At 44.0% G+C, this 23,207-nt stretch overlaps 1 protein-coding gene across 1 annotated transcript; it reads right to left on the reverse strand.

Annotated features, from left to right (window-relative positions):
* Window positions 1-817: 817 nt before the first annotated feature.
* LOC146200440 (uncharacterized) lies at window positions 818-23,207 on the reverse strand. The gene is made up of 4 exons (XM_084592946.1): window positions 22,882-23,207; window positions 18,921-19,043; window positions 14,730-14,826; window positions 818-1,078 (listed from the first exon to the last, which is right to left on the reverse strand). The coding sequence occupies exons 1-3, from the start codon at window positions 23,093-23,095 to the stop codon at window positions 14,750-14,752; spliced, it is 414 nt and encodes a 137-aa protein (XP_084449072.1). The 5' UTR covers window positions 23,096-23,207; the 3' UTR covers window positions 818-1,078; window positions 14,730-14,749.

Genomic DNA, 23,207 nt, shown 5'->3' on the forward strand with positions numbered 1-23,207 from the left:
TATGCACCTTTCCGGCTCTACTTCCGGTTGCGTGTCACATCCTTGACGTCACCCTAATTGACTGATTTGACTATTTTAGTCTTTGGTACTTTCAAATTGCACGCCCAATCCCTTCCTATGCCCTTTTTTTGGCTCAACTTCAGGTAGCGTGGCGTCAGCTTGACTGGTTTAATTAACATGTATTTGATACATCTCGGCCGCACCCTAACTGACTGACTTAACTATATTTTAGTATTTGATACATTCAAATGTGTCGCCAAGCCATTGGATCACGGTAGACAAGCGGAGTTGTGAACAGCGTTTAACGATCTGGGGGTGGCACAGTGGTAAAGCGCTTGGCTGGGGATCCAAGGGATGGAGGTTAAATTCCCGGTGGAGACAATTTTTTTTTTTGAGGAGGAGTCGCACACCTCTTAAGCGTTGCTAGGCAATGCTGGCAGAGCTTGGCGAGGAGGCTGCACAGCTGGCCTTGGCTGTGACGTCACACACATGCGCAGAACTAGGCTATGTGAAGCCACGCGAAGCTGCAGTCTGATACGCGTAGACAAGCTTTCGCTTCAAAAGGTACGGCATGCAAAAACCTGTGCGTGGTTACCGACCCGCACACAGCGTGAGGATTGTTCGAGACTCAGGATTCAAAAGATGCAAAACAGCAGTGTGATCTTAGAGGACGAGAGACATTGACATAGGAATGCTACCATGCTATAATGATACTCTGCATGGTTGCAAGGCTCCTACACCACTCCTCATGTTTGTGTTGCGCATAATACTAATATCCCAGCTTTAGACCTTGTGCAAGGCCTCAATCAGTGTTTGCTGCAGTTGTGACAAAATGTTTTGCCGAAATGATGCCCTCCATGAGATATGCCTCATGTGTAAAGCATGCATGCTTGGAAAAGACACATGTGGTCACCTGGATTGGCTTTATTCATGCTATGTCTCAGCATGGCTGACACACTGCGGTCACAAAACATCTGCTTTCGGTCCACCAGTTTGGAGCTTGGATATACGTTCCCTTGTTCTGCTGCTGTTGACCTGTTGGGTTCGGGCTTGGATACAGGTTTTCACTGTGCGACGTCTGCAAAATGCAAAAAAAAGCAGGACTATATCCCAGATCCAAAAATTCAGCTCATGTCTCTCCAACATTTTGGGAAAGGGACAAGTAGGTGCTATACTATTATTTGACATCAATTCAATTCAAAAAGTTTCGATTCTGAACTACAGAAATCTGAGGAACTGACACGAGCATACAGGCTGTTCAGCATCAGACCCCCACAAAATTTAATACCTCAGTCGAACAGATATTTCAAGGGCCTTCGAACCATGTCCTATCGATCAATCAGATAAATGAAGGGGAAATGAGGGTATTCGTTATAATACATGAAGAAAAGAAGCCAACAGTCGGCGAGGCCAAGGAAAGCACTGGGGATTGTACTTTTTTTTTTCAATTTTTGCTTCGGTAATCACACAAATTAGTAATGTAATCTGTTTAGGGGAAAGATAAACACAAAGTAGAAGCAAAAACAATGTGCCGATGGTGGGGACCGAAGCCACGACCTTCGAATATCGCGTCCGGTGCTCTTCCAACTGAGCTACATCGGCCGCTGTTCCACCTGCTACTTTCTTACGTATTAATGTTGTCTCTATACGAACCTTGAGAGTGTTCACCAGTGCCGCCGGTGATGCAGCGATGCAGCGGCAGTGGCGGTGGCGCAGTTCCACGTTCTCTGCCTAAACCTGTCATCGAATTCTTGCAGAAATTTTCGCACGGTGCCGTCTACAACCTGGTTCATCATATCAGCGCACTGCTGATATCAACTCTGGCCGTCACGTGGGGACCCAAGCGCCGGGACCTTCCTATAAAAGCGGCGACAAGCGACCCCCGTCTTCATTCAGCGATGCAGCAGCAGTGGCGGTGGCGCAGTTCCAAGTTCTCTGCCTAAACCTGTCATCGAATTCTTGCAGAAATTTTCGCACGGTGCCGTCTACAACCTGGTTCATCATATCAGCGCACTGCTGATATCAACTCTGGCCGTCACGTGGGGACCCAAGCGCCGGGACCTTCCTATAAAAGCGGCGACAAGCGACCCCCGTCTTCATTCAGCGATGCAGCAGCAGTGGCGGTGGCGCAGTTCCACGTTCTCTGCCTAAACCTGTCATCGAATTCTTGCAGGTTGGTAATAGACAATTTATTAAGCACATCCTTTTTTCGCGACCGCCCCTGCTGCTGATCTAGCTGTTTTGCATTTTTCTGTTATTGCCTATTGAATGCTGGTTTCTGCTCTTGTTTACCATGAAGGACGCATGCTCCTCTTGCAACGCAAATTTTGCCGATGGTGACACGTTCATGACGTGCGTCGACTGCACTTGTATTTTCCACATTGGAAAATGCAGTGGCGTGACCGAACGATCGTTTAGGATGATGAAAGAAACCACTAGGAAAGCGCTGAAATGCCCAGCTTGCAAACAAGCAGCTGGACAGACCGATTCAGATAATGTCTTGGAAAATTTCCAAGCAGTACTAGCGGAAATAAACAGAAAATTGTCTGGCATGCTCGTACTGGAGACCAAATTAGACAAGCTAATGAACATGCAGGAAACTGTGTTGAACATCGAGAGGTCAGTACAGCTTCTGTCTGACACTTATGATGACGTAAAAGTGAACCTACAACGACAGGACAAAGAAATAGGCGACTTGCGGCGTCGAGTGGAGGCTGTTGAGAGTGGAAGCGGTGAAAGTACTGTCCAAACAATAAAACAAGAATTAAATGAACTCGAACAGTATAGCCGCCACCAGAACATTGAAATCCATGGGCTTGAGCTGAGTGAAAATGAAGACCTCATGGCTGAAATTAACAAGATTGCCCGAAAATTGGAGCTCCCTGACTTATCCGATAGCAACGTTGAACATGTGCATCGTTTGCCCCCCAAAAAGGACAGAAGGCCTGTGGTGATTGTAAGGTTTTCCAACCGAGCCCTCAGGCGCAAATGGTTTGAAGCACGCAAGTGCGCGCAAGAAAAGTTGACCAACATCAGCTTCTATGAAAACTTGACAGCAATGAACAGGCGATTGCTGTGGCTGGCGAAGATAAGGCAAAGGAATATGACTACAAATTCGTGTGGACTTCTGAGGGTAAAGTGTTTGTAAGAAAACAAGCAAAAGCAAGTGCTATCAGGATTGCAACCGAAAATGACCTGAGCAAAATTCTTTAGGTTAGTGACGACGGCTATTTCGATTTCAAGAAATCAAGATGGCGTACCACACGACTACTTCGTTCAATGATCTGGTGAAAAGTAACAAGTGTTTTCGTGAAAAGGGGCTTTCTTTTTTTCATTTAAATACACAGAGTCTGAGGAACAAACAAGATGACGTTAGTACATACCTCTCATAACTACAGTGTTCCTTTGATTTCTTGGCTTTTTCAGAAACATGGTTCTCAAGTGTCACTGATGTTACGAATTTTTCCGGGTACAGTCACGTTTCTGTTTATCGTGTGCAAAAACGGGGTGGAGGTGTGTCCCTATTTATCCGCGACTGTTTTCACTATGATACCATAGACGACTTTACCTGCATGTGTGACGACCTTGAAACTGTTGCCATCATGTGCAAAAACATTGCCATCGTATGCGTCTACCGACCGCCCCAGGGCACGCTGTCAATTTTTTTAAACTACATTGAATCACTCATGGATTTTGTCAATTCCTGGAAGAGGCATGTAGTGATCATAGGGGACTTTAATATCGATCTTAACTCTAATAACCCTGCTAAAGTTCAACTTCTTGAAATTATGCTTCAAAATGGTTGTGAGAACGTCATTGAACAGCCTACGAGAGTCACATCGAATACAAGTACTCTGATCGACTTATGTTTCACAGATTTTTCTAAGTCTGCTAGTTGCTCCGGTGTACTTTGTTCAGGACTGAGCGATCATCTACCAATTTTTGTAGCACACGTACACAATGCACAAATAATACTATCCGTATCATCAATGACGGCGGAAAAAAGACCTTTCATTCACTTGTTGATAACTTGAACTGGGCGAACGTATATAAGGAACCCGATCCATCTGTATCCTACGATATTTTTATGTCCGAATTACAAATTTGTTACGATGCTGCATTCCCCCTCACAACAATTGTTCGGCACAAGAAAGTAAGGAAAGAATGGATTACGAATGACCTTTTTAAGCGCATAAAACACAAGGATAAGCTGTTCGAACAGTTTCTGCGGACGCGTGATATTGCAAAGCTGCAAGAATTCAAGCGGGTCAGAAACAAACTTAGCTCTGACTTAAAGAAAGCCAAGTGTAGATTCTATCAACATAAGTTCGAAAAGTGCGCAGATAACCCCCGAAAAACATGGAAACAATTCAATGAACTAAACGCCACGCACGTTTCTGGTATACCATTTGAATTAGTTATAAATGGAGCCACTTATTCGGAGCAAAACTTAGTTAACCTTATCAATGATCATCTAGCTAACGCAGGTGCTGGAAACTTTTCATCTCTTTCATTGCCTCACAGCAGTCTGGAGAGATATATAGGACAGGCGCTGCTTGAAAGTGCATTTTTAACGCCCACTTCTGAGGATGAGATAAACCTTATAATAAACTCATTCGATAACCGATCGGCAGCTGGCCACGACGACATTAAAGCCGCACCTATAAAAGAAACTGCCCACTTAATCTCAAAACCACTCGCTTACATCTGCAACCGCATACTCGCTTCGGGAATCTTTCCTGAGAAAATGAAGATAGCTCGTGTCGTCGTCATTCACAAGGGAGGAAAATACAGTGACCTGAACAACTATAGGCCGATTTCAGTTTTGCCTCTTTTTTCGAAAGTGATTGAACGTGTCATACACAAACGCCTCAACAACTTTTTTGTTGCAAAAAACATCATATCAACAAAGCAGTACGGGTTCCAGAAAGGAAGATCAACTGAAATGGCTCTCGTACAAATAAAAAATAAAATAATTAAAAATATTGAGGATAAGCTGTACACCGTTGGAATATTTCTAGATTTTCGCAAAGCCTTCGATTCCATCAAACATCATATTTTGCTAAGAAAACTGGAAATATGTGGAATTAGGGGCATAGCACTTCAACTCATGCGCAGTTACCTTGAGTCGCGTTTTCAGTTCGTATGCCTACATGGCTACAAATCAAACCCAAGGACTGTAAAATATGGTGTACCGCAAGGATCTATATTAGGCCCTTTGCTCTTCTTGATCTATATAAACGATATAGTTAACATTCCTCAAACTGATGACATGGTATTATATGCAGACGATACGAATGTATTCTTCTCTGGAACAAATCTTAATGAACTTGAAAACACTGCTAACACGTGGCTATTAAATCTTAGTGTATGGCTAAACTTAAATAGTCTTGAACTCAACGAGAAAAAAACTAAATTTATGCTCTTCTGTGCAAAAAACAAACCAATAGATTACGATTTTAATCTTCGCTACGGCTCTTGCTACCTTGAACGTGTCAGCTCCCATTCCTTTCTAGGAGTTAAATTCCATCACAACCTAGGCTGGAGCGACCACATAGACCACACCCGTGTCAAGATAGCGAGAGCTATTGGTATGCTTTCCCGGCTTCGAGATCTTATACCTTGCTCGCTGAAAAGACAGTTGTATTTCTCTCTTATCCATTCTCGCATCAGTTATTGTCTTCTTATCTGGGGTACTTGTAACAAAACTGACTTAGAAAAAATATCAGCCCTCCAGTCGCGTGCAGCTCGGTTACTTTTACCTGCAGGAAACAACACAAATAGTTGCTCGGCAAATACACAGTCTCGAATAATCCCTGTGAAAATCACGTATGAACTCAAAATATGTGTGTTTATTTATAACGAAATAAAAACAAATTACATTAATTTTTTTAACACGTACCTAAACAGATCTACTGGTTACAGCTTGCGTCAAACTTCTGTTGTGGTAAATAGGCCTCGTACTAACTACGGAACACAATTAATTGAGCATCAGATCATGTTGATGTGTAATTCTCATCCGTTTGTAATAGATGCAGCTAAATATAGTTCCACGCACAGGGGTTTTAAACGCATCTGTTCGTCTTTCTTTTTGTCTAACGTTGTGTCCTAACAAAATGCTTACTTCTGGTTCCGTTTGATGTAACCCTGCTGGGGGTGGGTCCTGTGGTGCGGTGGCCTCATAGATTGTTCATAGTAGGATGTCGTGCGGTCTGTGTGGCATATCGTGCGGTCTGTATGATATGCCATAAAATGATATGCCGTGCGGATGGGGTGGTGTGTCGTGCAGATTGTGCGGTGTTCTGTGGTGGATGGTCTGTGGGGTTGTTGCGTCGTAGGAATGCTGTATCGGTTCGAACAACCCTAATGTATTGCATTACTGTACCATTTTTGTATATGATTTAGTGTGTATTATTATTTTATTATCTGTATATATTTACAAGAACTGTTTATGATGCGTCTGTTTTGTAAGCGATGGCAAAGACAGCCTTTTGTTGTTGTACAATGCAATACCGCTCCTGCTGCTGTACCCAGGCGAGGACAAGACCCAGTCAGGAGGTTTAGCACCTCCTTTTGTCTTGCCTCGTGGGCAATACCTGTATATTGCCCGAAGGAGAAATAAACAAACAAAAAAAAATTTGTGTGATTACCAAAGTAAAAATTAAAAAAAAAACACACAAAGTGCAATCTCCAGTGCTTTCCTTGGCCTCGCCGACTGCTGGCTTCTTTTCTTCACTATCGATCAATGACATTTGTACACCGCTTCATGAAAAGCTACAATAACTACAAAGTCAAGAGAGCAGTGCAAAACTGGAGATTTAAACGGCCTTCGAGAAGTAGAAGTGTGCACTCTTGGATATGGCTCAGCATACACGGCTAAAGAATAAAAATAAACCTGAAAGATTATGCAATCCTACATATATGATCATATGAAAATGCACCTCGACTCAACCTTCTGCCTCTGCTCCAGAGTGAAGGAAACAGCTGTTCCTCTACTCAAGGCTTGGTTAAAATTCATGACGGCCTCCGAGCGTTCCTTCCAACAAAGTCTTCTTGAGAAATACCATGCGGAAAGAATGCATGGAGACCTTGACTGAAACCTTTAGTCCCAGCGATCCTCGAGGCATGTTTTTTTAGAAATGAAGCTTTACTTTAGTCGCTCCTCGAGTGCAGGAGAAAACGCAAGTTTTCTCACGAATTTCAAAGTTGCAATGACGTTAATATAGGGCCACTTCGACCTCCACTTGCAAACATGAGGCATTGTAGCGTTCACACGCTGTGCGGACTTCATTCTACTGCATACAAAGCCTTTCATTAAAGCGGATACAATAAGATTCACAGACCCACTCTTTGAAGCATTGGCTCTGTGGGAACCTCAATCTGACTCGAAAATACTGAAACATTGTTTCAAGTACGACCAAGACAAGTCTCCCGAAGTCCATGCAGCTAACGATGAGTATGGATAGCTGTTGTCAGGTGCAGCTTTTAATGCTGTAGTTGATCACCGCATTATACTGCTGTGGTATAGGCATATTTCAAGTTGTCACCGGATGCCTCAGCAACATTTCAGAGCGTGCCGAGTGCCAAATTGCAGCAAGCATTTGACGGCTAACAGCAAACAAAGCATGTGCAGGGGTTTTTATGAACCACTGTGAACAGTGGTGCAATTGTAGGGAATGGCATATTGTAAATAGGAAGAGGGAGGTACCGGAGGTGCAGTTGTGCCATGGAACACCTGTGCTGCACACATCGATGGCTTGCTGCTGGCCTCGGTGCATAATGTTTTAGACGCACGGTGCTGTGGGGAGGGGGGGTCAATTCTGTCTTCAGAGTGGCTCAGGGATATTCGCAGTCAAGTACATTTACAATTACAGATCCTAGCTTGCTTGGAAACAAGCGGCATTTGATTCTGGAAAGCCAAATTTCTTGGCTGGGGTGCATGCGCTGCAATATGCTTTTTTGCACTTTACATGTGCTCAACGCTCACCGCCGAGCACTTCGAGTGCAAACACGCAACTAGGTCACTAGATTTCATAGCAATTCTAGCACTTCTCAATGCCTAAATCCTGTTCTACACAAGCTTTATGTCAATGACAGAAAATGTTGCCAGACGTGAATTGTTTTCAGCCATTTTTCACAGCTGCCTTGTTCATGCAGTTTGCAAAACATATTTTTGTTCTGTTGTGGCCAAAGAAAGACACAAACGCAGGCAGCCAGGAACGTGAGTTTTATTCACGAATGCCTTTGCTTATATAGCCCTTGTCTTGCGCATGCGCCTAAACTGACATCTGATATTGCGTAAAACAAGGGCTATATAGGCAGAGGCGTTGGTGATAAAACTCACTTCCATTCCCAGCTGCCTGCGTTCGTGTCTTTCATCGGCCACAACAGAGCAGTTTTACTAGGCTGGGACTTTTTTTATGCAATAAAGCAACTCAGGCTATGAGTAGTGAAGTGCTCCAGAAATTCCAATCACCTGGGGTTCTTTAATGTGCACTGATGTTGCATAGCAAACGGGTGCCTTAAATTTCGTCGCCATCAAAAAGTGGCTGCCGCAACCTATTAGGCTGCGACTCTTGAGGCAGCTTGTTGATGTTGTTCAGAAGGACTTCACATTCGAAAATGACCAGGTTACACGTAGTGGCATGTACTTTCCAGGCCAAACTTTGGCCTTTGTCTTGTCCCTGTAAGCCATGTGTGCTGCCTAAAGTGGAGGGATATTTCTAGAGGATACGAAGTCATAAGAAATGCTGAAAAGCATTCAAGAATCTCAACTGAACCTTGAGTAGAGAAGACTGTTTTCTTCACTTTATAGAGCTGAGGTAGTGTCAAGTCGAGACATGTTTGTGAATTCGACCCCAAGGGCAAAATTTGAATTAAAACCTATTCCACAGGCATAACAGACTCATGCCCTAATGTCAAGTCCTCTGAACGTTCAGAAGCAACCTCTATATTCACAGGCTAACAGAACATGTTTCCCAGGATGCATGAAAAGGCAGCTGTGAAAAACAGCTGAAAACACCTCACTGCCGCTGTGATACAGTTCATGTAGAACATGACATATGCATTGAGAAATGTGAAATTTAGTGACCAAATTTGTTTATTAAGGTTTGGTTTGAAGTTGCTGCTACACTTGCTCTTTGACCTTGCAGGGCTCAGGGGCAAGGGGAGAAAACATGCATGCTGCTTTGCAACCTATGCACCCAAACAAACAAATTGAACTCCCTGATTGGTTTACAAACAAAGCTGGGAGCCACAATGGTCACTGTGCTTGAAAAGCCATGCCTTCTGCCTACCGTGAATGTGTCTCCACAAAACGAGTGAACCAGCCACTTAGACAGCACCGCGAGTCTGAAGACGTCTGTACTACCCTGATATGACAACTAAGCCATTGATGCCTCTAGCACAAATGTTCATTGTTCCAAAGGCTCAACTGCGCTGCTAGTGGGCCCCCAGCTTCCTTTATACGTATGTGCTAAGACCAAAAATGGGAAGACTGCCCAATAGGGGGTGATGAAGAGGCCATGTTTGATGTTTCAATGTCCGAAAGGGGGGGGGGGGGGCTGCCACTTTCAGGCAGTGTCTGATGAGTCCTAATCTAAACATCCTGAGCATACACACATGCAGCAGCAAGCGTGCAATACATGTCTAAAGGTGTACGCCGAGATATCTACAGGCCGTCACCGAGTGTTCTCGCTATGTCTCCATAGCTAAAGCAAAACTGATCTGCGTGCCCACCACCGCAGTTTTCTCTCAGCACCATCGGAGTGCTGTAAGTCTTCAATGCAAAACCATTACTAGCCCTTTTACACGTAATGTCGTCTGCGACCGTCGTTGGCTGTGATGGTTCTGAAAGAAGAGCAATCACGCCATTGTTGTGCATAGAGCAGCTTGGTAAGATGAGGCATGCGGCTGAGCTCAATACAGGAGGATCAGATGGCGTGACATTTGGAAAAACCCTTTAACGTGAAGTGCACCGAGCAGCTGCCCTTAGTTCAGATCGAAAGCGAAGCCAGCAAAGCATCTATATCTACTGTGGCTGCATTAGCTGTGCACCGCTGTCTACAAGAAACGCAGTACATCAACTGTGTGTGCAGCCAGCCACACCTACTCTCGCTCAGCTAAAGTCTGCTTTGATTGATTTCCTGCTTAGCCAATGATGCCAATGGTGCTAGTGGGGCCTTTGATGGAGATGCTGGCAATTAAGACGCGGCTGCTGATTCCGCAGTGCCGGTTTTGCAAAAGCCATTCTTTGCAGGCAGAAGCCCCTTATCGACACATTTAGGGCAGTGATCGTGCAATCAGAAAGTTCGGTCAAAAATCTGGTTTTCTGGAAAATCAAAGGGTTGGAAGGTATGTACGCAACATGCCTTTCCCCACAAGTGTGTCCCTGTCTCTGGAAGTCACCATGCAGAGCAAACTTGCTCTTAGTCCTCAAATGTCTATCATAGCTCTGCATTAGGTAGGTTCTGAAACATTGCTCCCATATAGTGACAATTTGAAATGTGCAGCACCACAGAAGTATGTGATGATCAATTACAGCATTGCAGTTTGTGATAGGCCATGGTTATGCATACTTGGTGTCAAAAGCTGGGATGTCAGGAGGGTAGCCAAAGCTGTATCCACGAAACAATATGCCAGAAGTTCTGGGTTGAACAGGGTTGACCTGGGCCGTCACTCAGCCAATGCTTCACAAAACAGATCTGTGCATACTCACTGCATCCACTTTTGTGAAAAGCTGGATAAACTCGCAGAACAAAGCACAAATAGCGAGCAAATGATATAATGTCCCGTGTTTACAAGTTGAGTGGCAGTCGATGAGCCCTCAAGGTCACCTAACTGCCAACAAATGAAAAGCAGGCATTGAGGGCTGCATAGAGTTGAAGTTCAAGTGAAAGTATTTTTTGTGAAGTGCCAATTTCCTGTCACGATACTCAATCTCACAAGCTGTACGCTGCCCTGCGAATGGCACAAGAGCCCTGGCCCATTCAGGATCATACAGATTATAATAGGTAATTGTGCTCCTACGTGCCTCTTGCTCCTTGAGCTGACCAGGGTGAAAATGGGGGCACAATTATCTACAAAGGCTCTTTGCAAAACTCAAGAGTATCAGCTATCCTGCTTAGCGCAATTCCTGTGGGAAAATATTTTTGCAGGTCCTGGGTGCACAGTCACGTCACACATGGATAACGTAGCCTATACGACACATATGTATCTCCTAGATTTTTTTTAACAGATGAGCACTGCTCAGTCAAGACGAGATGCGCGGGAATGTAGTGAGCACTGATTCTGTGCGTTTGCATTTTTTTGCTTTCGTTCTGTTTCTTTCGATAGTTTAGTGTACAGCTTGTATGGGTATGCAAAGCGACGCGGGGACTCTGGAGTTGAGTCGGCTTTTTCGCATCATGTCACCGGGATGGTGCGTTTGCTCTCCGCAGTGTAATGAATATGTGCAAGAGTACTTGCCGTATGTGGGGCTGCATATATTCATTACCAGAGCTTGAGTTATTTGCGTTATACACATGCAGTCTTGTAGTGGCGCAAAAAATTATTCTGTCAAGACAGAGTATCTTCTGAACGGTGCATAAACATTGATGTTTGGATTAAGCCATGAAATAGTATACAAGATGTTTCACACAAGGTTTGGTTTGGGGTTTAATGCCCCAAAGTGATTCAGGCTTGTATCACATAGCGGGCTTAACTTAAGGTACAAAACCTGCCCCAGTGCACGGGCACAGAAGCAGCCAAATCTTCAGTGCTCCCTCCACTGCCACTCAGGCTATCGCAGCGCACACCTCACTGCTACGGGAAAAAAGGAGCAAGCGTGCATACTGCTCTGTGCTTTGCCAAGGGCAGCTCCAGGCGGTCACTCGTTTGAAACAGCACCACCTGCGCTGGCCAAGCCCCCCCCCCCCGCCCCCATTTTTTTATCCTCTCCGCACTACTAAGTAAAAAAAAGGAAGAAGCATACATGCTGCTGTGCGCTTAGCTCGGAAAACAGCTAGACCCCCTCCCACTACCTCCACTCCCCCTTCCCACCCACCCACAATTTATTGAGCGCCCCGGGCAGCTTGAAGCAGTCACTCGTTTTAAAGCACTTTGACAGCCAACCTCCCAGTACCCTTTCGTCCTTCCCGCATAGACGAGAAAGACCTTGCAGCCCTTTTCTCACTCCCTCCCAGTAGAATGAAAAAGGAAAAAAAAACCGCCACGCAGGATATGCAGGAATAATACAGACACGTCACTTTTGTGTCAACAAGGTATGAGTTGCTTTGGCCTGAGCAGAAGATAGGGAGGACTAAAGATTTGACTGCTTCTGTGCACAGTGTGTTAGAGCACAGGGCTCAATCGGCCACCTTTGTACCTTAAGTTAAACCCGTTACATGAAACAACTATAGTGCTAAAAAATTGTTAGTTCAATAACTAAGCCACATCTTGCATAAATTCACAGCTTAATTTCAAACATCAACATTTATGTGCCCTTAGAAGATGCTCTCAGTCTTGACAGCTACTTCTTTTCACCACTACAAAACTGCAAGTGTGTGGTGTGCATGTGTGCAAATAACTCATGCGCTATAAATATGTTCGCAGCCCCACATAGGGTCAGTACCCTTGCACATTTTCATTACAATGAGGAAAACAAACGCACGATCCCACTGCGAAGAAGCAGACTCATGACTCAGTTCTTGTGTCGCTCGAATATCAGCAACCCTGCCAAACCACCAGAAGAAAAAGAACGAAAGCTAAGCAAAAATTGCGAACACACAGAATCAGTGCTCACTCCACCTTCCCCTGCATCGTGCCTTTTGACTGAACAGCGCTTTTCTCTCAAGAAAAAAAAGAATACAAACTCCACGAGTAATGTGTAGGTGACATATAGTAGGCTATGTCAATGAAGTATTATGTGATTGTGCACTGAGGATCTGCAAAAATATTCTCCCAATCCCCGTTGCAGCAGAAGTTGGGTGCCATGCTGAATATTTCTGTATTAAGTCTCATGTTATGCACGAATCTTGGGAGGAGCATGCCTTCTCTATTGAAAACCAGAAGGGAAGGGAGGGGGGTTATGAATGGTACCTGTAAGGTTAAGGTGCTCTTAAGAGCTTAATCCCTTTAATAGAGAGAGCAAACCAAGGCAGAGTGGAGCAGGTAATGGATGTGGTCATTGTCACAAGAGATGTCTCTTGGCAGCACCCTATTTCTGCCCCCAAAACAGGTTTTACCGCCACAGTGAAGGGGTTTTCGCTGAGGAGAGAATCACTGAAGAAGTATTCTGCCAGAACAACCCCATACCGCCATTTACATTTGCTGAAACTTGTGAGTTCTCCCTCCTCACTCACAAATTATGAGGATGTGCTTTGGTCTACTCTCCGTGGAAGGGGTATGGTATCGGTTACCTTTAAGCCTCAAAACAATGCTTTTCACAAACACGCACATATTTCAAGGTGGAAGCAAGGCCACCTGTTTCTTGCCACATTTGTTATCATCAGCAGCTGCATTTCAATGAGGACAGAAGCCAGCAACACTTTTCTCAGTAGTTTGTAGTACCTCCGCCGCCAATACAGCTAGCCGAGAAGTAATAACTGCTTGACGTGATTCCACATGCACAAATTACATCAGCTTAACACTTAAAAGTACAGATAACACTGAATTTTTCCATCCAATTAAACGCTCAACCACTTCCTTCTCAGTTGCTGCAGTGCTACTGGCATCCCGGTACGTGGCATTCCAGCCATGGCGGTATGGTGAAAATCTGCAACCAGTATGCACTCAAGAACTCTGATCACATGTGGCCGGCCTGCCACTACTCAGAATACTGTCAATCATATTCAAATGAAAGATGGTAGTACTTATGTGAAAGCAGTGCAATGTCAAGACTACTGAAACCTATATCGACTGCATTGCCCCTACTGTACTCTGCTAATTTAACTTGCAGTCAGAGGAATATAACTAGCCCAACAACTGCAGCAACCACAGTGAAGGTGCATGAGCTTCACTTCAAGGTGTACTATCCTCACATCTTATAAATTCAGCTGGTAATGAGATTTGTTTCAAAACTTCTGGCTTTTCCTACCTTAAAAAGAAACTTGCATTTTCTGTAAAATAGCATTTTAGTGAATAGAATGCAGAAATGTATAACACAAGCTAGCTTCAGCTTGTCCTCAATGTCCTTTTATTACCCTAAAGCTGAACATGAGCTATGAGAGACATCATGAAAGAGGGCTTCTGGGCTAATTTCCAGAGCCCTCCCTCTTCCACAAAAAGTTCTTTAAACTGTGCACTGGCACTGCTCAACATGTAGGCAAATTTGCATTTTCCTGTATCGACAGAATGCAGAAATGTATAACACAAGCTAGCTTCAGCTTGTCCTCAATGTCCTTTTATTACCCTAAAGCTGAACATGAGCTATGAGAGACATCATGAAAGAGGGCTTCTGGGCTAATTTCCAGAGCCCTCCCTCTTCCACAAAAAGTTCTTTAAACTGTGCACTGGCACTGCCCAACATGTAGGCAAATTTGCATTTTGCCTGTATCGACAGGCCCCAGGCACCATTCCATTCCATATTCTCAGGCTCAGCAGCCAAATGCCATAGCCAGTAAGCAATGGCAGCAATCAAAGAAAACACTGAAGAAACCTGAACCTCAAAATAAACATAAGGAGCCACAAATGCAATAGTAGGTTAGGCAGATAAGAAACTACACATGCTGAAAAATGTCTTCAGCACTTACATCAATGTCCTACTTGCCCATCATAGCACTGTGTGATTCTGGCAAAGGGTATTGTAGAGCTTGAAGAAGCCATTGCTTTGAAGCCACATGGAGCTTGCTGTAAGGTAAAAAGTACCATGAACCAACAAATCAGAGCATAATATAGTGCAAGACCTACATGCAGAGGCTTTGTGAGCAAGAAATAAAGGCATAGAATAGGAACACCACAATACTTTTTTTTTTCTTGAAATGAGTCACTGTATGAATTCGCCTCAGCCTGCTAAGTAATCCTAGATTAATTTTTTTGGGATTCAAACTTTCACTTTAGGATTGAATTCGTTGAAGGGCGACTGCCTATAAAGCCAGAGAAGAAACAATGTTGACATCACCCGAGACCTACCAACACTGAAATAAATCCTTTCACTCCATCTCGTCGCCAGCCTGGCAAAAGAACAGGTTAGGCATCACAGTGCCCCTAGTTACAAATAAAGCATTTACTTGATTTTAACTGCAAGTACATTTTAACATCAACCTATCCATAATCCACTAATGCCCACTAGGCCCAAGATCAGACAAGCTCTCCCTTTATGCTTTATATCGAGCGAGCCTCTTAATTTGTAGTGCAGGGCCTTAATACATGCCTGTAACTACAATACTACTTTTTTAAGAGATGTGGAACTTCATTAGAATTCATTTTATGACCTAAGTAGCAGAAATTGTATTTTATCTTGAAACAAGCAGCCCGAAAAAACAAGGCTGTGAAAGGAGACAAGACAGGCGCTAACTTGCAACATATAAAGGAGTCAAGCAACAATGCAAACCACTCAATCACTTATAAGCAGAAAGCAAAACATGAGTCACTAAAATTTAAGAGCACTTCCCTAATCTAGATATCCCAACTCACTGCATGTTAACACGATGGACGGCTCACTAGCACATTCATTACCTAGTCGTGAAATGCCTTCAGCTTCAATGATTTTCCAGCTGATTTGAAATGGATGACAGCCAGAATGTGCGCAGCTGAAAGAAACTGAAAGCAACCAGTGCATTCTTTACAATGCACAGCCAAGTTGGTACCTCTACTTATATCTACATAAATGGAACCGCTCGGATATTTTAGTGATTGATGTTTTGCTGTCTGCTTATCAGTGACTGAGCAGTTTGCGGCGTTGCTTGGCTTTACATATTTCATGTTTGCATCAATAAAATTTAGTTGCGAGTTACTGCCTGCTTGCCTCCTTTCACATCCTTGTTTTTTCGTGCTGCTACTTTCAAGATGACGCCTTACCAACTCATGCAAATTGCCATCCTTCTCAAAGTATGTTAGTCAAAGAAATTTACTTCATTTGGTACTGACCAACACACATGACCAGGTTTGATGCAACTTAAAGGCGATCAAAGAGAGTATCATCATAAAGCATGAAAGTTGGCTCAGAAATGCACCTCTCCATGCCAGTGTAGCTTGCACAGACATGAATTTCTGTGGTAAACAAAACACTGGGCTGCTGCAAGGGTGGTACAGCAGAAGCAGAGGGTGCTCCGACAGTAAGAGGAAATATGACATTGAATCTTGCTATACACGGAGACATGTTGTGGGCTAAGCAGCCAAGGTACGAAAGGAAAGGAGACAAGTTTTAGTCTCTTTGCCGAGGAGAGTGGTTTGCTCACTATTTGGGCTAGGCATGTGCAGGCTTGAAGTGAAGGGAGAAAGTTGGAGAGTTAATGCAAGGTCACTAGCGCTGAAGTAACCCACTCTACATGGCAAGGGAAGAGAGGTATGTTGCCTTCACTTTCTTGCCTAGCTTCAGCTGCATAGCCAGACATTTAACCCTGAGTATAGTGATGTGCTACCGTGTAGAATTGAACACTGAAAGTAGCACAGGAGTACAGCATCATTATTCTATCCATGATAAACAGGTAATACAGGTAAAGAACATGCTGCGCTCTAAGGTTGCTGACGGCGTATTTACTTATCTTACATTAAAAAAAAAAAGTTAGTGACCCATAAATATGATACTTCTGCTATTATGAGAACTCCACAGCTATGTAAATTGCATGAAGAAAGTGAACCTATGGATAGCTTGCGCTGACGACTCACTAGGCACCCACTGGTGAACCAAAAGTAGAGCAAAAATCTTTCTAATTTGCATTCACCATCTTCATCATGCAGGTATTGCAGACACTAAGCACAGTTCACCATCATAGCACTTATGATATCATCCAAGCCATCTATAAAAGCTACCCGGATTATCACATGAACATTTCAGTAGAGATATGAATTTCCAAGGGTCATATTATGACACTGACCAAATTCTCATGAAAAAAAAAATTATGACCAAATCAGCACCTTTCTCGGAGTTCAGTGCATGGGCGTGAGACATGCTTTTACACTTCTTTTCGTCAACTGCTACTGTTTCAGGAAAAGGGGTCATCAAACTAAGTAACCTGAGTAGAGTTGCAAACAACGAAATTTAGGAGTGTGGTGAGGGGCAGACTTTGTGGCATTGCGAAGGTACTCTACTAATGCTAACAGTAGGCAGCCTTGATTTGATCATGGTGTTCAACATGCCAAAGAAACTGACTTCGAGGGTCAGCCATTGTAGATAGCTCTGGATAATTTCGACCATCTACGCTTCTTTAATGTGCACTGACACTATAAAGCACATGGGCACCTAGCATTTTTCCACCATCGAAATGCAACCACCCCAGCTAAGACCGAGCCCGCGTCACCCAGCTCACTAGTCAAATGTCCTAAACGCTGAAGCTGCCACAGCAGGGTGTAGGCAGCCTTGAGGCAGGGTTGCATTTGCAGGCATGTTTTGTACAAGTCAAGCTTATATAAGCTAGGTATGGCCAAACTGTGGCTCATGAGTAGCATGAGGCTCCTTGCAAAGTCCAGGTGCAGTTCACGACTGCTTGGCACCTGTCCACCTCTCACCATTCACAGTATTTCTGCATCTACAGCCAGCTTCTTTTTTTTTAGGAAAAAAACAAAACAAAAATACAGCCAGCTTCTCTGTTCTTTCCCCTTTAAGTTCCAAACCACCTTTTGTTTAGTACTCTTTTGAACAATGAAACATTGTGCCACCCTATGGACACACATCTAACAGAGCTGCTCACGACTGTAAACATGCTCATTCGAGAACTTCAATCTGCTTGCTTTACAAATGGGGCAGTAGAGGCATATTAACAGTCGTGGCATGAGTTCTTCACTCTGACCACCTGCTTTGTTAAATAAAAAAAAAGTCATTATCATCATTTACTTTGCTCTTTGTAAAATTGCCTTTTTTGTCTAGAGTTCTCATTAAAGGTATGGCAGCTGTTGCTGTAGGCCCATAGTTAACGAGCTGTCTGACATATGCCCGCACTGCACTCGCTTGCTCATACATGGAGCTGAGCCTTAGCAACCTTCGTGGTGATGCAAAGAGATGTTTGCCCATGCTAACATCTTGGCATTTCCATAATGGCGCAGATCAGTGTCTCCACTCCCACTTGTGCTGTGAGCATTCCTGTCACTAGCACATATTGAAACCAAAAGCGATGGCAGCAGGCAATGTGACATATGCCAGCAGAGAGATGTTCACTTGCTTTTCCTCCACACATAGTGAATTACAATCCCAGAACTTAAATGGATTGCCCGCTCCACAACAGAGCACCTGCATCCAGCACAGATTGTGTCCCGACTGTGTTTGGAACTCATGCTAGCGCAAGTAGGTAGTGCCCATGGACTGACAGAGGAATTGCCAGTCATTCTGTGCGCTAGCCTGTGCTTCGTGTACACATGTCGTCTGTTTTAAACCTGTAATAGGTCTTAGAATGGTGTTGACCTCAACCGTTTATGCCATTCTTTCAGATAGTCTAGTGCGGGCAAGCACGGTAAGATTTCTTTGGCACTATTCTCAAATAAAACAAAGGCTCAGATCACTGTTTTCACTGTTTCAGAGTTGAGGAATGGCTTCGAGTTCACAAATAGCACACAAAGATTGTTTCTGCACATAGTTTTCCAGTCGCACTCTGAGCTGAGGTCTTTAAAAAAGATTATTGCAGAATACTGCTGCTCTCAGACTTGCTGTCCTCAAAAGTGAGCACTAGTTCATGACAGCAATTTGGATTCGTAGCAGCGGCAAGTACCAATAGTCGATTATTGCAGAGGGCACAGCAAGCGCAGCAGAGACAATCTACTGGAAATGGTAGGTGCAGCTGAACACATACTCAAGTAAATTTCCAGCCGGTCCTGTTGATTTCGGCAGAGCAATCCAGACTGCTCCATGGAGCGATCTTGGCTCAGCAAGCGCTCCTCATCTGCATTTGGAAGATGAAACCTGTGTTCCGGATCTGCATTTGGAATACAGTTGGTCCAAAATGAGCAGAAAAGAATGTTCTGTAAGTGACCACAGCCTGTTATTGGAATTCACCATTAACAGAGTTTTACTATCTACCACCTCGATCAGCTCATAATTTAAGTAGCATTATAAGTCTGTAATCCTGCAGGGACCTCCGATCTCACACAAAGGATTCAGTGGCGCAGCAGGCACAACACACATCAAGAGGTGCCAGATAGTGTAACTTGTAAGAAATGTTATGCTAACTCTTCGTTACTTGCTAGCAGAGCAAACAGTATGTCCGTCATCAAACCTTCTTTTAAACCCTCATCATCATCATCATCATCATCAGCCTGATTATGCCCACTGCAGGGCGAAGGCCTCTCCCATATCTCTCCACTTGACCCGGTTCTGTGCTAGCTGCATCCACTTGACCCCTGCGAACTTCTTAATCTCATCCGCCCACCTAACTTTCTGCCGCCCCCTGCTACGCTTTCCTTCCCTTGGAATCCAGTTTGTTACCCTCAGCGACCATCGGTTATCCTCTCTTCGCACTACATGTCCTGCCCATGTCCATTTCTTTTTCTTAATTTCCACTAGAATGTCGTTAACTTGAGTTATTTCTCTGACCCACTTTGCGCGCTTTCTATCTCTTAATGTTACCCCTACCATTTTTCGTTCCATAGCCCTCTGGGTTGTCCTCAACTTAAGTAGAACTCTCTTGGTTAGCCTCCACGTTTCAGCCCCATAGGTGAGCACAGGCAAGATGCAACTGTTGTATACTTTCCTCTTGAGCGATACCGGTAAGCTGCTAGTCATAATCTGCGAGTGCTTGCCAAACGCGCTCCATCCCAATCTTATTCTTCTTGTTATTTCCTTTTCATGATCCGGATCTGCGGTTACTACCTGTCCTAAGTAGATATATTCGCCTACTACTTCCAGTATTTCGCTACCTAATGTAAACTCCTGTTCCTTCCCGAGGCTGTTGAACATTACCTTAGTCTTCTGCATATTGATTTTCAAGCCTACCTTTCTACTTTTCCTGTCTAGGTCATCAATCATTATTTGCAGTTCATCCCCCGAGTTGCTTAGCAAGGCAATGTCATCAGCAAATCGCAGATTACTGAGGTATTCTCCACCTCTAGGTATTTTAAACCTCTAGGTATTTTAAAGCTAGGTATTTTAAACCCTACTTCATGGCAATGGAAAAAGGCATTTCGAGTCCACTTGAGGTCTAACTTAGTACAGTAGCGATGAACAAGCCCCTGAGCCTGCCATGTGCCAAGGCGTAAATGCGCTTCACTGTATTGCACGGGTGAACAACCGGAAGGCTGGAAGCTTGAACAATCTGTTTCCAGAAAATGGTGACGTTGTTTGAGCAGTTAGCTTGGAATAATAAGCAAGCACTCCGCCCGTACCTTCATCTACTGGATTTCCTCTCAAAGGTATGTATGCCCAGCAAACAATGTCTGCAACTTAATCCAGGAGTAAAATCACAGCATGTTCTGAGGACTTCGATCATAACATTGAGTTTTTGATCATTCCAGTCACCTCAACATCAAATCCAAGACATATGTGGCAGCTTATGGAACATTCGCACATACAAAACACACCGAGAAATGCAAGCCAGTCAGTCTAAAGGCAGCCTATCATCATCATATTGTTCATAGCCTTCCTAGTGCCGCCAAGTTTGCTTCCCTACCACCCTCTGAACATGCAATGTTCAACCACAACTCGGGTTACACACAAGCAGTGCACCAAGAAAGGCAAAAGTTCATCCCTAGCTCCCACTACGTCAACTCGGAAGAATGTGCAGAGTCGGACCAGATATATAAATTTTCACAAGAGAATTCAGTCAAGTGCCATCTTTCCATCTTTCAACTTTACTTGCTCTCTAGCAGATCTAGCTTGGATTCATTTTGCACTCAAAGCTCAAGTTATGTTTCAACAACTTCAACATATTTATCAGGACTGCAGTGCAACTGCCTCTATTATCCAACCCCCTTTTTTTTGCTGAAGTTGACATGGTGAGTGAGCAGTCTAGTTATACAATAATTTTTTCCAGTTTTAACAGACAATTAGAGAAATAATTTTTGTGAGCTTTCCTTTTTAAAGCTGCTTTGCTGACAAGTTCCTGCCTGCAAGCCAGTGAAGAAAATGTGGGATTATAGCTATCTGCACACTTCCATTAAATGATCTCAACACTGACATGATGATCAAGTGATATCTAGGAAGATATTGGCACCAGCGCAGCAAGCAGTCTGCTGCTTGTGCATCATGACGGGCCAATGCTATCGAACTGCCAAACCTTTTATCATGTCCAAACACGCTCACCCGATCAATTATGAATTGTGAAAGGCTACGCACTCAAAAGTGGAAACACATCCATCCAAAAAGTAAAAAGAAGTAAATTGCAGAATGTAACGTGACTGTTCAAACTATGTATGGAAGTGCATGCGGCCACCAAACGATTCATAAATGTGGTAGCCATTCATGAGCTAGATCCAGACACACCACCACTTGTTGTTGCGACTAAAGGAAGAAGATAACGAAAATGCATGGGCCTACTACTGGCTCTGTAGCTGAGCCACCTCCACTGCCTCGTGCGGACAGAAGAGAAAATAGAGAAGAAAAAAGTGGGAGAGAGAGGCACGTCGCAACAGCCGTCATCCACCACTGAAACGGTAGTAGGTACAAAGACTGCCTACAACAGATAGAAATCCAGTGGCAGGCTAGCCCCCGCCGCAAGCTGCGGTGACCTACCAATCGCAGCACCGTAGGGCCAGGAGCAGCCACCCCCCGAAACCACTTCCTTATCAACATCTACAGTTGTTTCTACAAAACATGCATAAATTTAAACAAAAACACCACACTGGAATGATACCTTGAGCAAAGGCTTGTTTTGCTTGGAATCCTGCATGCACTCCTCAATTTAAAACCTGCATGAATTTCATACACTGAGTACAAAAAAACCTGCACACATTTTGATTCATATTTCATATCAGGGAAGATGTCGATGGGGCATCTCAGCACAATTAGTTCAGATTTTTTTGCTTCATTTGTAGATAATTACACAAGAAAATCAATACTATTGGTACTGTTGAATGCATAATTAACTTTACACCTTACTGCTACTTTTGGACTGAAGGCCTGAGTTTGGTGTCTGTCATTTATATGCACTTTGTAGTTTTTGTGGATTACTTCAGTCAAAACAAATTATGCAAAAGAAAATGTGAAGCAAATAAAGGTGAAAAAATTCAAAAATAGCTAAAAAAACTTTTTTTTTGCCTTCTACTTGCACCCAAGGCTCGACAATGGTGCTTTAAGTACGATTACAGCTGAATCATACTGCCGTCGCGTGTTCGCCGGCTCCTTATCCCATAATCCGCAATATTTATAGAACATTTGAATAATGAGCTAGCCCTGTCGTAACGCAGGTAGGTTTTACCGCTTATTCAGTCCGTGTAAATTCAATGCACAAGCGCCGGAGCTTCAACTGCAGCACAACGTAAGGACCGGGTCGAGGCACTTACGAAGTTGCCCATACTAAATTCTTGCCGAAGGCTGAATCGCAGTACGGCACCGGCATCATGCACCCCGCAATGAGCTTACGAATGATGATTTGTACGGCATATTTTACTCCAATCGTGCAGCCCACGACACTGTCTCTTTTCCAAGACACTGCAAAAGCATTAACACCCCCCCCCCCTTACTTTGTCAAAACCAAACAACCGTTTGTTATGAACGCGTCTTGTTGTTTGCGAACTAACAAACTAGCATTGTGTTGGCATGCATGACCAGTTCTGCGCTGTTTTCAGAAGAATGTGCAGGACAGAAGGAAATTTACTTACATCTGAGATGCCAAACGTGTCCCGGGTGGTGACCGCCCTCCAATAGTCCCGCCGTCAGCGTAGTGTTTCCAGTGAAAGCGCACAAAGGAAGACGCACTATCTGTTGGGCACGCCGGCACACTTTTTGCACAGGTTTACACAGAACCTGACGACGCTTCTGCACATCGCACGAGCTATTTTGCTGCGCTTTGTGCCTCGCAAATCTCGAGAGCATGACGCCGCCAGCAGCACAAAAGAAAGCGCGACGCCGCGACGCCGCCACCAATGGCTATGACTAGCACTACAGCTTCGGCTGCTTCGGCTGGTTTCGACTTGTTTCGGTTTCG

The sequence above is a fragment of the Amblyomma maculatum genome, chromosome 2 (genome assembly GCF_055883805.1).
Source record: "Amblyomma maculatum isolate TAMU_Amacu chromosome 2, ASM5588380v1, whole genome shotgun sequence".
NCBI classification, from domain to species: domain Eukaryota; kingdom Metazoa; phylum Arthropoda; class Arachnida; order Ixodida; family Ixodidae; genus Amblyomma; species Amblyomma maculatum.

What these genes read in the sequence shown, in the direction of transcription:
- LOC146200440 (XM_084592946.1), bottom strand. Translation starts at nt 23,095, where the DNA reads ATGCTCTCGAGATTTGCGAGGCACAAAGCGCAGCAAAATAGCTCGTGC. An exon ending in ACACGTTTGGCATCTCAGAT is followed by an intron (nt 19,044 to 22,881) that starts GTAAGTAAATTT and finishes TTCCAAATGCAG; the next exon opens with ATCCGGAACACAGGTTTCAT. An exon ending in CCGGCTGGAAATTTACTTGA is followed by an intron (nt 14,827 to 18,920) that starts GTATGTGTTCAG and finishes TTTACCTTACAG; the next exon opens with CAAGCTCCATGTGGCTTCAA.